We start from the raw sequence: 18,408 nt of genomic DNA on the forward strand, positions 1-18,408 counted from the left end.
AGTTTGAATATGTGAACTTGACATCATCAGACCTCCAAGTGGAAATGGTTCAGCAGCCATCCATACAGACTGGGACTTGGGGAAAAGAACTGATGTGGAAATAAAGGTATAAAGATGGTGTCGGAAACCATGGGACTGAATAGAATCACTAACAGAGACTAGAAAGGCCCTGAAGTGGTGTAGAAGAAACAGGATCAGCAAAGGCCATTTTAATAACAAGCCACTGATGGGGCTGGTGAGATGGCTCAGTGGGTAAGGGCACTTGGCACTGAACTCTATGGCTGAGTTCAATCTCACAGGAAATCAAGTCAGGAAAGTATACGTCTCTGCAACCAACTGAAGAAACAAATGGGTCAAGAGAGACCTGTGGCAACTGCACTGCGTTCTGCTTATACACCAAAGAGTTCAAGGAACAAGAAACATTTACTGAATTTCGCAATGAGGAAATCAGTAGTGACTTTTAAGGAATAATTTCAGTGAACTAATAGGAGCCAAAAACGCATTGCCCTAATCTTAACTAAAGACAGGACAAGAACACAGTGAAAGAGGACAGTTCTTACCAGTTTACAGCACACGGCGGCAAAGGAGGAGCGTGGGAAAGTGGGAGAACAAGAAAATTTCCTGTGTGTGTTAGGGACAGGGTCTTAGACAGACCAGGCTAGCCTCAAATTCCCTGTGCAACAATGGGTCATAGTGATAAATATTAAAAAACAGAATTCGGGAAGTCCCACACCCGCGGATCCTGGCCCGCAGCGGCTCTCTGCTCCCAAACCCCGTGGGAGAGAGACCTCACCGCCTGATCGGGTGGGCACTCCTGGGGCTGCGGAGCGGAGGAGACCACCAACACTGCCCACCCCTGCCCACATCCCTGGCCCAAGAGGCAGCTGTATAAGGCTTCTGGGTTCCCGTAGGGGAGGGCCCGGGAGCGGTGGGATCCCTGCGCCTGAGACACCGCCGGAACCTGAAGGAAACAGACCGGATAAACAGTTCTCTGCACCCAAATCCCGTGGGAGGGAGAGCTAAACCTTCAGAGAGGCGGACACGCCTGGGAAACCAGGAGAGACTGCACTCTGTGCACATCCAGATGCCAGAGGAAAACACCAAACGCCGTCTGGAACCCTGGTGCACGGAGGCTCCCGGAAGGAGCGGCGCAGATCTTCCCAGTTGCTGCCGCCGCGGAGAGGACTTGGGCGGTGCCCCACGAGCAAACTTGAGCCTTGGAACCACAGGTAGGACCAACTTTTCCCCTGCAAGAAACCTGCCTGGTGAACTCAAGACACAGGCCCACAGGAACAGCTGAAGACCTGTAGAGAGGAAAAACTACACGCCCGAAAGCAGAACACTCTGTCCCCATAACTGGCTGAAAGAAAACAGGAAAACAGGTCTACAGCACTCCTGACACACAGGCTTATAGGACAGTCTAGCCATGGTCAGAAATAGCAGAACAAAGTAACACTAGAGATAATCTGATGGCGAGAGGCAAGCGCAGGAACCCAAGCAACAGAAACCAAGACTACATGGCATCATCGGAGCCCAATTCTCCCACCAAAGCAAACACGGAATATCCAAACACACCAGAAAAGCAAGATCTAGTTTCAAAATCATATTTGATCATGATGCTGGAGGACTTCAAGAAAGACATAAAGAACTCCCTTAGAGAATAAGTAGAAGCCTACAGAGAGGAATCGCAAAAATCCCTGAAAGAATTCCAGGAAAACACAATCAAACAGTTGAAGGAATTAAAAATGGAAATAGAAGCAATCAAGAAAGAACACATGGAAACAACCCTGGACATAGAAAATCAAAAGAAAAGACAAGGAGCTGTAGATACAAGCTTCACCAACAGAATACAAGAGATGGAAGAGAGAATCTCGGGAGCAGAAGATTCCATAGAAATCATTGACTCAACTGTCAAAGATAATGTAAAGCGGAAAAAGCTACTGGTCCAAAACATACAGGAAATCCAGGACTCAATGAGAAGATCAAACCTAAGGATAATAGGTATAGAGGAAAGTGAAGACTCCCAGCTCAAAGGACCAGTAAATATCTTCAACAAAATCATAGAAGAAAACTTCCCTAACCTAAAAAAAGAGATACCCATAGGCATACAAGAAGCCTACAGAACTCCAAATAGATTGGACCAGAAAAGAAACACCTCCCGTCACATAATTGTCAAAACACCAAACGCACAAAATAAAGGGAGAATATTAAAAGCAGTAAGGGAAAAAGGTCAAGTAACATATAAAGGCAGGCCTATCAGAATCACACCAGACTTTTCGCCAGAAACTATGAAGGCCAGAAGATCCTGGACAGATGTCATACAGACCCTAAGAGAACACAAATGCCAGCCCAGGTTACTGTATCCTGCAAAACTCTCAATTAACATAGATGGAGAAACCAAGATATTCCATGACAAAACCAAATTTACACAATATCTTTCTACAAATCCAGCACTACAAAGGATAATAAAGGGTAAAGCCCAACATAAGGAGGCAAGCTATACCCTAGAAGCAAGAAACTAATCGTCTTGGCAACAAAACAAAGAGAAGAAAAGCACACAAACATAACCTCACATCCAAATATGAATATAACAGGAAGCAATAATCACTATTCCTTAATATCTCTCAATATCAATGGCCTCAACTCCCCAATAAAAAGACATAGATTAACAAACTGGATACGCAATGAGGACCCTGCATTCTGCTGCCTACAGGAAACACACCTCAGAGACAAAGACAGACACTACCTCAGAGTGAAAGGCTGGAAAACAACTTTCCAAGCAAATGGTCAGAAGAAGCAAGCTGGAGTAGCCATTCTAATATCAAATAAAATCAATTTTCAATTAAAAGTCATCAAAAAAGATAAGGAAGGACACTTCATATTCATCAAAGGAAAAATCCACCAAGATGAACTCTCAATCCTCATCTTTGATTGGTTTATATACAAGTGTGCAATTTCTAGGCTTGAAAGTAAAATGATGCTATCTGGTGCTGGATAGAGGAGCCTTATTTTTTATTATGGCAGCTTGCTATTTTTGTAACATGGTGATTTGTTTGAACACAATAAAGTACAGTAGTAACTGATCTCCCCTTCTTCCTGGATGAGTGAGGAGATGATTAAATGTTGATGTCAGCATCCTTGAGCATATTCAGATGAGCTTCTGCTTCTGTTGAAAAGGATGCTGTGTTTGATTGTGGTCCGAAGCTTTGAAGCACTACTTGGCATCTCCTTCCTTGGAGGTCTCACTGTTTAAACATAACAGATTTGATAGCTTGTTGATAAGGTGAGGTCCAGCTTGTCTCCACTAGGTCATCTTCATGTGAATCCGGTGGTTATACAGTTTTGTTCTAGGGATATTTCATTTTTTTAATAACGGTTTTAGCTGACATTCATGGAGAGAATGAATCCTTAGAACTGTGCCACTAGTGAAAGGAAATCCTATCTAGAGTATGTTTCTTTACAAAGCTGTGTCACACCATCCTTTGGGCCCTCTGCTGGAAAAGTAGAATCAAGTCTCAAATAATGCCTTTTAAATTGTATCCTCTAGTATTATAGATGTAGGACAGTACTGTATCATACCTCTGTGGATGTAAAATAGCTTGTACCTGCTTTATGATACATAGTAGTGACCGTGCTTTATCAGAGCTGTTTTTAATGATGTTGCTCAGAATGTTTTCTTTCCAGATGATGATTGAGAAGCTAATTAAAAAAAAAATGGTGCCAGGTACCACAAGAGTAACAGAACTGTGCTGTTTTCTCGGGTTTTGTTTTTTTACTTTTTTTTTTTTAATGGAGTGTGCTGGATGTCTCTACAGTTTTGTTCAGATGACTGCAGAACCTGGAAAAGCTGTTGCTGCTGTTGATGCATAACACACTGCTATTATTGGTCTTTTTATATAAATATAAATATATATATATATATATACATATATATAATTTGAATTTTTTGAAACTTTAGCTGTGCTGTCAACTTTGGAAAAAAGTATCCCCGTTTACTGTGTTGAGTTGGCACTGTACAGAAATTAACAGCCATATTGGTCTAGAAATGTTGAACTTAAGTTTTTTCCATTTGTACAGGGGTAACACACTGTATTAAATATGTAAGGTCTTATATACGTGGGTTTGATTACAAAAACTAATAAAGTATTCTCTAAATAAAAAAAAATCAAAAAAAAAAAAAACAGAATTCACCAACCCACGCTATTGCCGGCTCCAGTGGGCCACATGGCATCTGCGGGGGTATTTTCATCTTAATCAGCAAAACATCTCCACCAGAATGGTTAAGTTCACAATTTCCAGCCCATGTTGCCACTGCCTACTCTCTGAGCCCTGCTGCGATCTCGCCATCTATCTAGTTACAAGGTGGGTTGTTTCCACGCCAGTTTCATACAGAGACCGCCTATCTCACCGCTTTCTTGTTGGGGACTCTGCTCGCATTCCCTGCAACCGCCCCCCCACGGTTATAGCCATAACTTCTGGTAACCCGTTAAAATCGAAACTTAATAACCTTGTAATTATCAACTAGATTTATATCTTAAATTCTCACTCCACAAAACGTCCACACAATAAACTCAGAGCCAATTAATATTGATATAAACTTCCCACCTAGATAAGACAAATTGTCCTATAAAATCCATCCCTTATGAAATATTCATAACTACCTGTGGCCCTTTAAGGCCACACAGATCTGGGTCATCCTTCTCTGTCTCTATGTTGATTCTTCTCCTTTCTCTCCTCTCTCTCCTCTCTCCAAAACTCTGTGCCCAGCTTACTTTTTCATTGCCCAATCACAAGCCTTGCCTTATCTTATGCCTGCCTTCACCTACATATAGATATCAATCCACAATGGGTGATCTTGAACTTCTGATACTCCTGCCTCAAGTACTGGGATATGAAGTGTGAGTGACCATGCCTGATAAAGAAGGACTTTTGAGATGGAAAAACTATAGCACACTTATATGCTAGCATGATAAACCTACAGAGAACAAAAGGGCTGGAAAAAGAGAATTGTTGAAGCTTGTTTTCCTTGGAAGGGGCAGGAAGTAGTCAGGAACCCAGTACAAAAACATGGTGGCTCTTAGTCTAGGACATGCTAACTTACACAGGCAAGTGAGTACAAGGGCAGTGTCTGGAGGAACATAGGCTGACAAGAAGCAGAAGTGGAGTTTTGTTTCTGCAAGAGTTAATTTCTGAGTGATTCTTACCACCATCAATGCCACCACCCCCAGCAAAGTATGAAGCAAGGCTAAGGTGGCAAGGGCCAAGAGAAGAGAAGTAGTTATCCAGGCTGATGGGAAAGCGAGTAACTCAGGGCAATAGTTACACAGCAGTATTAAGAATACATTACCCTAGAATTTAAATAGGCTGGACAGTGGTGGTCACACCTTACATCCCAGTGCTTGAGGAGGCAGAGGCAGGAGAGTCTCTAGATTCAAGGCCAGCTCTGGTCTACAGAGTGAGTTCCAGGACAGCCAGGGCTACACAGAGAAAACCTGTCTCACAAAGCTAAAAAGGAAGGCAGGCAGGAAGGAAGGAAGGAAGGGTTAAACATAAAGCCAGTCAGCATGTTTTGTTTTTCTCTGATTACACACATCACTGTATATGCGGGAATGAAGGAGGTAGAAATAGTTTAGTTACACTCCAGAGACGAGTAATAGAATCAAGAGTATGTGAGACGGGGAGTTATAGTGATTGACTGTGGAAGTTCAGTAAAGAAGGAAAGCCCTCAAAAGAGTCAGGACAATAAAAGGAAGAGAACATGCACAGACCACCATGCTCCCTGAGTGGAAAACCAGCTGGAGAAAGTGGTCAAGTGTAGCATGTGTAGAGCTGATGTCTCAGGTATGGTGCAGTTAGCATCAGTGGTGATGACAAGGCTCACAGTAGACTCCAGGGCAGGGCTGCTTTCTGGTGACATCAGTGACATTTAGGGCTGATTGTGGAACCTGAGATGCTGAGTGCTGTTGATGGAGTCTAACCACTACCCCAGTGTCAGGAGCAGCTCCTAAGTAAGGAGGACTAAATTGCCTCATGTATTGCTAAACACTCTCTAAAGCCAAAACATCCCATCTCTAGAACCACTGCTCTAGAGAACGCCCAAGAAGCCAGGGAAGGAAACAAGAACCAGGATGATTGGGTGCACTCTGGAGAAAGTAGCAGAGTCGAGAGCTAAAGTCGTCCGGTGTGACTCAGTACACGATGGTCACACTGAAGAGGACTGGATGAGGTGATCTGATGACATTAGACTCAATATTGGGCCTTCTTAGGAGGAGGGCAGGACAGTGGCCAGAAGGCAGAGATCAGACCCAAGGTCATGGATCCCAAGTCAGCAATCAGTGGGAAGTGGGCTAGAAAGGAATAACAGCTGTGAGAGAGGGGAGTGGAGAAGGGAGTGAACATCCTTAGAGCAAAGCCAGGCTCTGACCAGGAAGGCAAAAGCGATACTCAGAGAAGACACAGAAGATATAGATGGTTCTGCTGATGTGAACCATTACTCCAGAAAGCCAGTGGAAGGGCTTGGGAACCACACAAGAGTAAGGGGGGAGGGGCAGAATGAGGGGATGTGAGAGGCTGCAAGAGAGCAGTGGGTCAGGGGTGGGCCCTGAAAGGAAAGCATGAGACTGAGGGAAACAGGACTTTAAAATAAGAGAAAGAGCCCTTGTCACTTAAATTTTAAATTATATTTAACTGTGTGATCTCTCTCTCTCTCTCTCTCTCTCTCTCTCTCTCTCTCTCTCTGTGTGTGTGTGTGTGTGTGTGTGTGTGTGTGTGTGTATGAACTCATTGGGAGGTCAGAGGACAGCTTGAGAGACATAGTTCTTTTTCAATCATTTGAATTCCAGGGATCTAACTCAGGTTCTCAGCAAGTGTTTTGATCCAGTAAGCTATCTCATGACCCAATGTGCTACCTAGTTTTATGTTAACTTATCACAGAATAAGAGGAGGGAACCTCAACTGAGAAACTGCCCCCATATGACCAGGCTATAGGCACACTAGTAGGGCATTTTTGTAATTAGTAATTGATGTGGGAGGGTCCAGCCCTTAGGCTGGTGGTCCTAGGTTCTATAGCAAAGTAGGCTGAACAAGCCATAAGAAGCAAGCCGGTAAGAGCTGGCTTCTGTTTCAGTTCCTGCCCAATTTGAGTTCCTGCCTTTGTTCCTGAAAAAAAAAAAAAGACTGGTTTGAGATACATAGGCCAAATAAACCCTTTCCTCCTCAAGCGCTTGTGGTCATGGTGTTTCAACATAGCAATAGTAACCCTGGTCAAACCACCTACCCTTAGCATTTCTACAAGAACGTGGAGATTAAGGTAAAAAACATGGGAAATGTGGCGCCTGTCACTAGGAATCACACAATCCTAGTCTAGAACTAGTCTGGACACAGTGGATAATTTTCTAAGCCTCTTTGGCTTCAATAGTAGGAAGTCAATCAAATAGACAAATCTATCTAGCTGTGAGGATGGAGCTTCGAACGGGTGAGTCTATGTGGGGTTAGTACAAACAGGCCTTAAAACATTATGTAAAATTATTGGGTCAGCTAGAAAGTGCCTTTTTCATGAAAGGATAAAACTGGGCTGATCTTAAGGGAGGGCAAAGAAGAACAGGATATGACAAAGAGAAAAAAGCAGTCCTGACCACCTGTAGAGGGCTCAGCACTCTGTGGAAGAGAACTGGATTGCAGATTCCCAGGACAGGCAGAAAAGGCTGTGGGAAGCAGGACTCGTGATCCCAGGATGTTGAACCAACTGAGCTACAAATGGCAACGAACTCTATCAAGATATTGAACTAGGGGCTGGAGGAATGGCTCAGTGGTTAAGAATACTTCCTGCTCTTCCAGAGGATCTGAGTTTGATTGCCAGAATTCATATTGGGTGGCTCACTGCTATCTGTACCTTCAGCTCTAGGGAAGCTGACACAGTCTTCTGGCCTCTGCAGGCACCCACATATATACACAGGAACAATAATAAAAAAATTAAAATTATTAAAAGATATGGAACTAGTGCTGGATAAGATCAACCATTTGCATTCTTTCTTTGTGGACATTTTAGAAAATTACAAAAATACAGATTCAAATGTAAGCACTATACAGGTATATGGACACAAGCAAGAGGCCTCTTTTTACTTTCAATCCACTCTGCAGCCTATACCTCAGAAGAAACACCTGTGCACAGCTTGCAGAGACCCTCTTAGGGTTTTGTTTTGTTTTTGTTTCTGTGGTCACATACAAACAAACCCAGGTGCTGTCCAAGGCTCAGGGAGCATCATAGAAGAGGAAGCACAAAGAATGTAAGAGATGAAGGAGAAGGAAGGATGCTCTGAAATATCTTTTTCTGGACATGGCATGGCCAATGTACTCATAAAGTCACCGCAGCTCTGCTGCCTGCGAAGGCCTGTACAAGACATGGCCCGTCTCTATTTCATCATAGAAGGGAAGGGGCTTGCAAGGCCCTACCCTTTCCTGAGAAGCTATTTATTAGCAGGTAATGGTTATTAGAGTAGGGAGAGTAATTTTCTTCAATGGTGTTGTCGCCCATGTTCCAGTAAACAACACCCACCCATGCTTATGCAATCAGTTCTAATTAAAGTAGAACACAATACTACAAAACAGTGTGAAAATACGAGGGAGATCTTTTCGGGGAGAAGCACACTGAGAGCAGGAGGGGCATAAGTGAGAACGAGAGGTGAAAATGACCCCACACATAAAGCACATGTATAAAAACATCAGAGAATAATAAGAAACACACACTGACCCACAGGCAGCAATCTCCAATGGGGCAATGCTACATGTATTTGTCATTTCTCATTTTCCTTTCCTTCTTCTTTCCCCTCTCTTTTGGAGACGGTCTTACTGTACAGCTCAGGCTAGCCTTGAACTTGAATCGATCCTTCTGCCTCATCCTCCTAAGGGCTGGATTAGGGCATGTGTGCTGATACTTTGTTTAACGGTATGTCTATTATTGTATATCTTTATAGCATATCAAAGCCATCTTTTGAAGGTATATATAGGCTTATCTTATTTTCAGTGGCTTCACTGCATTCCACTGCATAGATAAACCATGATCTATTCATATTTTCCTCTTTCCTTTGTAGTTTGTGTTATTACTTGTGACAGTTGCCTTGGCTGGCCTGCAGCTCACTATGTAGACCAGGCTGACCTCAAATTTGCACAGATCCTCTTGCCTCTGGGTCCTTATTGCCCGAGTAATAGGTGTGTGCCATGACTCCTGGCTACTTTCCATAATTCTTTTTTTTTCCTTCGGAGCTGGGGACCAAACCCAAGGCCTTGTGCTTGCTAGGTAGCACTCTACCACTGAGCTAAATCCCCAACCCACTTTCCATATTTCTAACTTTCTATATTATAAACAGTGCTGGTTTTGTGTGCACGTAAGTGTGTGTGTCTATATGTGTATGTGTATGGTAGAGGCCACAGGTCAATGCCAGGTGTCTTCCTCAATTGCTCTCCTCCTTACTTTGTTGAGATAGAATCTCTTACTCATCTGTTTGGCAAGGCTGGCTGACTAGCAGGCCTCAAGGATCCTATCCCTACCTCCTCGGCACTGGGATAACAAGTGGACCTGGGTTTTCTATAGGTGCTGAGTATTGAACTTCAGTCCTCATGCTTGCACAGAATGTACTTTCCTGACTGAACCACCTCTCCAGCCCAGCAGTACTACTTTGAAAATGCTTATGTAGATGTCCTTGCCCATGAATAACTTTAGATTACATCCCCCCTGATAGACTAAAGGACATATCTGAGGCTGCCACACACCACCCCCAAGCTATCAATTTATCCTCCTATCTAATTTGAATGGAGTATTCAATCTCCCACTCTCCTGCTTAAGCCATAACAATCTTAAGGTTTGCTAACTAATAGAAGGGAATCTCACTCTTGCTTTAATGTGAATGTTTGCTTGTTTTGGTGAATAAGGAGTATGCCCATCTAAGAACACTGAACATAGACTTCAAATTCATATGCATAAAACAATGAAACAAGATGTCATTTTCATCAAATACTCTGCTAACTGGAAGGAAGCTTGGGAACAGTGTATCTACCACCTGCAAAGCTATTACTTCTGAATGCTTAAAATGTGCAGACACCAAGAAGAACACCGTTACTTATCCTCTTGTTGAGCTCTCACAACTCCACAGAGTACATTAGCCTGAGTGCACAAAAAGAAACTGAGACCATATGGATTAACTTTCTCAAAGTCACACAGAATAACAAAGTAGAGTGAGGTTTGAACCGAGAGCATCTGACTGTGAAGCCCCTATTTAGACAGATTAAGTAACTTGTTCACCTCAGTAGAGCAGCAAGTAATACAGTCAGAATGCAAACACAGGCCTGCCTAACTCTATAGCACACAGAGGGGAGGTTTTTGTTTTATATAATTCTCTCAATCTGTATAAATAATATGACGACAGTATTGAGAAGATTTTAACCCTATCCAAACATGTATTAGGTTGTAATTTTGGCATTTTGGGTCCTTTCTCTGGTGTTGCCTTGACAAACGAACAACCACTGCATTGTATCTTTCCAAGGACATCTTGTGTGAACAATACACATGGCACTCAACATGGTGGCCCAGGACCACAGACAGGCTGACTACGCAAAGGTAAACTGCTCTCAGGTTGCCAAGAGTTAAGGAGAACAGAGTGTCCCCTGGTGGTTGAGAGTGGTATTGTGCTTTGCAAGAGTCCAGCTAGAAGTCCAGAATTGACTGGACTGGTGTAGTAGCTGCTCAGGCGGGCTCAGGAGACACCAAAGCATCACTGCCTTCTGTATCCTGGATGCTCCCCAGGAGTGTGTGATGTCTACCAAGTCTGCTCTACAGGCAGCCAGGGCACAGGCTCTCAGGTCCAAGAACAACACATTCACAGAGCAAACGATGACTGCACAGGAGTGCCTTGTATCACAGGAGAAAAGGTGGCCAAGAAAGGGATATATACAGAAACAGACTCAAGATCATCAGGCCTGGAAACTTCTACACAATCTTCCAATGACATTACCCCGCCCCCATACACACACACACACATACACACACACACACACACACACACACACCACTAGAAAATTAGGAAAACCTTGAAAATGTTCTCAAGGGAGAAAATGATGCTAAAAGAAACCCAGATGTGGTAAGTATAAAATGAATGGAATTTTGGATTCATCCCTACTGTCAGCCTCTCTTAGAATTGAGGCAAAGGCAATTGCAGACTTGGGAAGAAAGGCTTAACTTGACCAAATTAAAATGGCCTAAAGCCATGAAGAGACCATGGGTAAAACAGAAACACACATCAGCTAGGGCAGAAGAGAGGCCGAGAGGCAGTGATGACTGAAGCAGATGGAGAAGCTCCAGCCACAGTTACCAGGATCCCAGCTGAGTGCTGGTTGTTGTCTGATTGAGAAGGGGATCCTCTAGCTAATCACATTTTCTACTTTAATGTTTACCATTTGTTTCTTATATAGATTAGCAATTTTCAAAGAATTAGAAGGTACATTATAAAATAAAAATAACACAAAAATATAAACCTTTGCATAATCTTCCAAAAACATGGAGAGTTCATCAAAGGTGCCAATCGTCACTGTTGTTGAAAGGTTGTGAAGAATCTGGTCTCAGTTACAGACCTGTCAAAGTATTGGCAAAGAAGAAATACTTATACAAACTTAGATGGTACCAAGTAAGGAAATGATAATGCCCAAACAAAAAAAGAGACATTCTTTGTTGTTCAAAAGACTTAGTACTTTACAAGCACAGTAAATAACAGGAGTGGAGAGAGATAGAAATGCCACATCCTGACAGCAGTTCAATGAAAGCAAGCACTTTGTGTTGGTCATTACCCTATTACTGCTCCTGCACTGTCTGCTGCACAGTAGGCAGAGCACTGGTGCACAGTAGGCTCTCAAAAATATTGGCTTGCAGAAGGAATGTGTGTACCTTTAATATGTGACCCCTTCCTTCTAAGGCATTCCCTGAAACAAGCATGAATGATGTACCTAACGTAACTTTTCCCTTAATTGAGGAGGTTCTCCTACTTCAGGGTCTAGCTCAAATTTTACTTCCTCAGTCTTCCCACATCTCTCCTACTGCCACAGCCCTGCCTCCCTAAAAGAGTCAGAATTAAAACTTCTTTATTCTCTATAGCATACTACTTGGTCATTCCACATCTATCTTGTTCTTGTTTGAAACAATATGTACAATTAAATTACACAGGCTGGCCTTTAAGTCACCCCTGTAGCCCAAGCAGCCCTTCAACTCATGATTTTCCTGCCTGAGACCCCTGAGTAGCAAAGATTACAAAGCCCACAGCACCAGCTCTGTCTCACTCACTCCATGTCAGACTGTAATAGTTACTTGTTTGACTCGTCTACAGAATTATAAACTCCACGAGGGCAAGGTTCTAGTTTTAGTTATTCTTGTACATCATCATCCATCTATCCCCCCTCTCTCTCTCTCTCTCTCTCTCTCTTTCTCTCTCTCTCTCTCTCTCTCTCTCTCTCTCTCTCTCTCTCTCTCTCTCACTTTCTGACAGTCTCTCTGACAGTCTCTCTATACAACCCAGGATAACTTGGAACTCATGGTCCTCCTGCCTCAACCTTCTAATACTAGGATCACAGTCACGCCCAGCATGAACTTCCACCTTCCAGCATAACAATAAATACCGAAATGTCTGCTAGTTTTCATAAAATAGAATTATATTCTTAGTGTCCAATAAGATACAACATATATTAGATGCTCACAAGTGTTCATTGCCTGAATTAATTGAAAGAAAGATAATTCCAAAATAAAAAAAGGTGCTTCAAATTCCAGGGCTGGGAAACATCGTACCTCAAATATAAAGAAATAATCGTTGGAGAGATGGCTCAGTGGTTAAGAGTACTGACTGCTCTTCCAGAGGTCCTGAGTTCAAATTCCACATGGTGGCTCACAACCATCTGTAATGAGATCTGATGCCCTCTTCTGGTGTGTCTGAAGACAGCTACAGTGTACTTATATATAATAAATAAATACACCTTTAAAAACAAAAGAAATTATCCCTCTCTTTCCCTTGTTTCTAAGCAGACTGCCCTAGTTAGGGTTTCTATAACTGTGATAAAATGCCATGACCAGAAGTAACTTGGAGAGGAAAGGGTTAATTTCACCTCATACCTCTCAGGTCACAGTCCATCACTGAGGGGAGTCAGGAGCGGAAGCAGGGGCTAAGGTAAAGTGCTACTTCCTAGCTTGCTTCTCAGGGATTGCTCAGGGTGACACCACCCATGGTGCGCTGGACCCTTCCACATCAACCGTCAGTCACGAAAATGCATTGGCCCACAAGTCAATCTGGTGGGGGCATTTTCTCATTTGAGGCTTCCAAAACCACTCAAAGATCTTGCCTAGATCCTGTCCCCAGTGTTGCACAATCTAGTACCAAAACTGCAGAGATGGGTCTGAGGGAGTTCCATCAGAAGTACAGTAACTGAGACTGGGATATGACTTAGTAGTTAAAATTCTCCCTTCACAAGAGTGAGAACCAGAGTCAGAAGAGAATGGTGGCCTTCCTGTCATTCCAGCTTCTAATTCCATTCCCAGCAGAGACAAGGGATCTAGCTATCCAGAGCTTGTTAGTGTGACTAGCTATATTGGTGAGTTCTGGGTTTGACTGAGCGATCACTGCCTCAATTAGTAAGGCAGAAAACCAATGAAGAACAATTTCCAGCATCAACTTCAGGCCTACACACACTTGCATGTACACACATGATCTGTTGACCATACATTCAAACATGCATATCACACACATACACACACACACACACACACACACACACAAATACAAAAACATAAAAATATGATAAGTGATGTGGGATAGAAGAAAAAAGGTAAAAAAGGAGAGCTGAGGTGCTCAAGCTAGGCAGATATGTTATAACGTCTGAAACTAGACACGATAACCTTCAACATGGGAGAGTATAAACACCTAAGAGGGGAGGAATTGTTTAGCCTGGCACAACAAGCTCAAAGCAAGAGAAAGAATGAAACCAGGAAGAGCATTCAAAGACCTATGACAGCAGGGTGAAGCAACAGAGCCACTGCTCTGTTTGGACCAAGGAAAACAATGCCATATACATTGTCACAGACAGCAGCAAGTGTTACTGTCCTCAGACCACTAAAGCTAGAAGAATTGAACCTTGATGTAAACACCTATGCTTGTAAAATGAAGTCCTTTACCTATTATGCAAATATAGTCCCATACCCAGTGTTATTAAAGTAGTGTCCAAAGTCCACTGATTCTGACTGCTCGAGAGTGAACGTACCTTCAACAGAAGATGAAAAAAGGAAAAAAAAAAAAACCAGAATCAGCAAAGCCATGGAACTGGACTATTCTCCTTCACTATTCCCCCTTCCATGACCAGTGACCCCTCAAACTGGAGTTCGCAGAGCACATGCTGACACCTTCCCACTGTCTACCTCAGTAAAGTTTGCCTGCCTGCCTGCCTGCATTCTGGTAGGCTCTAATGGGCTTCAGTGGTTCCTATGACACCAACAGTGATTGGGATAAGAAACACATGGTGATCTTCATGAGCACATTATAAGAAAAATAAGATATAAAAAATAAGTATGTGAAAACCCCCAAGAAAATACTAGGAAAAACTACAATGACCACTAGGGAATACAGGATAAACTATGTAATGTGAAATGTGGGGAAGGTAAGAGGAGGGCTTCCTGTACAGATGGGATTCCCAGGGAAGAAAGAGAAACATTGATTAGCTGAAAGCAATTAAGATGTTTGCTATCAAAACTGCTTGTTCAACAGATGAATTAAACAGAAGCCAGGGGGCTTCACTAATACATTCCAGTGACAAATTAAAGAAAAGAAAAGGGCTAGAATACAAACCTAAGCATTATGACTGTAAATCTAGGGCAGATGATAGGAATAGATGAAAAGAAGGAAGAAATGGCCGCGTCTGTAAGGGCAGGGTGAGAAGTGGATTGGCTGGGGTGGGGGTGGGGCAACTCAGAGGAATGAGAACTAAGCAAATAATCTTAGGGGACCCTTCTCCTCAGGACTACTGCCACACCTTGAATCAGCAACAGGGCCCTACAGAACCTCTATATTTCTCACCAATGTGCCCAGCTCTGGGACCTGCTTCCACTCTGAGGGATGCCATCCTCATTCCCAGAAGCCTCCTGGTCCTAAGGGCTCTAAAACATCGTGTTTCACATATGGCACAGCTAACTGAAGTCACTCCACATATGAACTGACTCTGCTCACAACTCCACCCTCCTCTCTTGTTCCCACCAATGCTAAGGAAACCAGATGTACAAATGGTTAACAGAGGGGGAAAAATCCCACCCAGACCACTTGAAATGCGGCTAGTCTGGCTGGGCTTCCAGTCTGCTCAGCGACTGCTCCGTGCTGCTATTTATAGTCTCTGGGTGCCCAGCCCAGCTTCCAGGTCACTAATTGTGGCCCAACCCAGAGCCAACTCCACACCTCCTTCTCCACCCTTCAACACAAGGAACAAGAAGCAAACCCAGCTTTGTCAGCTGAGCACAGCCAGGAACAAGACCTGAACCCAAGACCAGATTATATATGCCTGGCAGAAGATCTCAAAGTTGTCTAAGGTCCGCTGCCCTTGCACTGCATGTGCTGGAGAGCTGAGCTGTCTCACCCTCTTGCTGGTATCTCCTCTAAATTTTCTACGTTCATCCACAGTAAGTCCTGAGTTCACTTTTCCCCGTGACCACAATAAAGAGAGAAGATGAGGGTTTGACTAAGTGTCTAAGCATTTATGGAGCTGCGTGCCTCTTCCTGGGATGGTTAGCTTATTCATCCATTTGCATTACTATTCCAGTTGCCCGCAGCAAGGAGAGTGACCAGAGAGAAGGCACACTCAGAATCAAACTTTTCAAAATGTTTCTCAAGCACCTACAGAATACACTTAAATCCTCAACATTCTTAGTTCCAGATAGAGACCCTGAGAGTATGAGTTTTCAGAGAATGTTGTGAATAATCTTTCTGACATCAAGAGGCTGTTAATATAGCAATATATTATATTATAATATATAGTATATATACATATACATAATACTATATATTATAGCATTACTATATATAATAATGTATATAGTATAATAGTATAAATACTATTATTTGAGTATTATTCTACACTAATACATTTTACCCAGAGATGCAGAACACTAAAATTGGCGATGACTACTTTTTGGCATATGAAGCTATGTGAGTTATCCTGAGAGCAGAAAAGGTATCATGTATACCAGCAAAAGACAAAGCTTAGCTCAAAGACTTGCTAAGGTTTTTGTTTGTATGTTTGTTTGTTTTGTGTTAGGTCTGTGCCTGAGTTGCACTGGAAGGCCACCAATGAATCACTATCTCCACCATGGTGCTACATCTGAACCCTTAGTCCCATTCATCCCAGTTAAATCTAGCAGTTATCAGAACACAGGACAGAGAACAAGTGATGAAGGAAATGTATAATAACAGAGATGGTCCCTTCCTTCCCAAACTATGGTGACCATTCTCCCCAGACAGTGCAACAAGTCTCCACCCTCTGTGCCCTTGTGTTAGACCACTCAAGACTACACACCCTGATGCCAGTCATCTTCTCATGTGGGGTTCAATTTAGCCATCGGGTTATATGCCAGGATTCTAGTTATTCTGAAGCAGGAACCAGAATGCTGCTGAACTACCTCATCATCACCCACAAATACCCATTCCTAGCCCCAAATCTTTCCTCCCAAGACCACAAGGGGGAAAAAGTTTCCAAATTAAAAAACTAAAACTGGCAACCAAGGTGCCCCATGGCAGTAACCTTTAAAAGTGGCCATTAAAGTTTATAAGTCAGACGGCACCAAGTGAGTGATCAAGAAGAGAAAAATAGCCCCCTCCCTTCAGGACCCAGAGCCACAGTCTCCTGCCACACAGCTGATTTCACAAGAAGCACTTGCAGCTATCAAGGGCTCTCTGTCCTAACTACAACTGCTAGAGATATAGTCTCTATATGTCTGGTTGCAAAGAAAAAGGAGAGGAGGGACAAGGAGGTGTGGTTTTGGGTGTATGAGGTAGGAACAGGGAGGAAAGGGGAAGACACACCCAAGATCTCTCCCTACAAGGAAAACTCCCTGAGATCCACAGGCCAGGAGGAACAGACCTTGCCAGACAGCAGTTCTCAGGTGCACACAAGGCTCAGCACAGATTTCCACCGGTTACTGGGACTCATTCTATAACCCTGACTTATCCTGGGACAAGGGGATGCATATTTTGATAAAAGTATGAATAGCTTAGAAAGCCTTCCAAATGACTCCTGTTCCAAATCACCCACCTGTTCTGTGGGGTATGTACCTCTAGGAAAAAACACGAATTTGAGGAGACCTCTTCCTTACTCCGTTCCTTCCACATGGAAGGTGTATTCAACGAATACGCCTGAGAGCTTCTATACCAGGCATTGTTCTAGAGCACCAGGAAAGCATGAACATTCAGACCCAAAGTCCTACTCGTACTGAAAATCTAAGTCCACTAGAAAAGGAAAGCAACATCTGCTCCAGTAAATGCTAACACAGACAGAGTATGGAAAGGGAGAGGAAGAGCTGGGAGCATGGAGCTACATGCCAATCAAGCATTCCAGAGGCTGAGACAGGAGAACTACAAGTTCAAGGCCAACTCAGGCTACAATGTCTTAAATAGTGCTAGTAGTTGGGTAGGGATGAAACTGTAGATAAAGTAGCCCTTGAGAAAAGACCTAAAGAAAGGGAAGTGTTGTCAAGCTGTGTCAGCAGTTAAGGGCATCTGCCATCTACCTGAGGTCAATCCCCAGGCTCTACGTGATGGAAGGAGAAACTGACTCACTGTCCTCTCACCTCCAAACATATCCTGATGCATGTTTGCCTCAAACCCCATCATACACATGCACACAAATTAATAAATAAAAATGTAACTTAGAAAGAGAAAATGAGCCATGCACATATCTGACAAGAGCAAATGAGAAGGTTTAAATTGGAGCACAGACCCAGCATATCATCAGACATGCGGTATACAGAGGTGGCCCAGAGCTGAGTCTAGATACCACTGGCTGCCACAGGACTCTGCCTCTGTCTTGGATAGGGTAGTATGGGCTGATTGCCTATTGGCCTAAATCATCCAGGCCAGAGACATACTAACAAGCAGAAACAAACTTAAACAGCTTAGTGGAAGAAGAGCACATGTGAAGTAAGATGAATTCAATAGTAAAGGATTTCTCTTTATTTCTCTTCGAGTTCCCATAGACAAAATCTCATTCATCCTCACAGAATTCTTGTAAGACTGTAATTCTTTAGTTAAGAACTAGCAAGGAGAGAGAAGTTATTTAGAAATGATTCTAAAGCTAGAGCTGGAATAGGAATTTGCTCTTGTTACCCTGTCCCATAATTCCTTAGGC

The 18,408-nt window shown here is 43.1% G+C and overlaps 1 protein-coding gene across 19 annotated transcripts in view; it reads right to left on the reverse strand.

Annotated features, from left to right (window-relative positions):
* Positions 1-18,408, reverse strand: part of Nhej1 (nonhomologous end-joining factor 1) — a 96,346-nt gene that overhangs the window by 24,347 nt on the left and 53,591 nt on the right. For 3 of the 19 annotated variants that reach the window (NM_001432770.1, XM_087566721.1, XM_087566724.1), the window contains 1 exon segment: positions 2,996-3,245. In NM_001432770.1, the coding sequence (NP_001419699.1) occupies positions 3,243-3,245 (3 nt within the window). In that variant the 3' untranslated portion in view covers positions 2,996-3,242. 19 annotated transcript variants of the gene reach the window in all.

This window comes from Rattus norvegicus, chromosome 9, assembly GCF_021556685.1.
Source record: "Rattus norvegicus strain SHRSP/BbbUtx chromosome 9, alternate assembly SHRSP_T2T, whole genome shotgun sequence".
Lineage (NCBI taxonomy): Eukaryota > Metazoa > Chordata > Mammalia > Rodentia > Muridae > Rattus > Rattus norvegicus.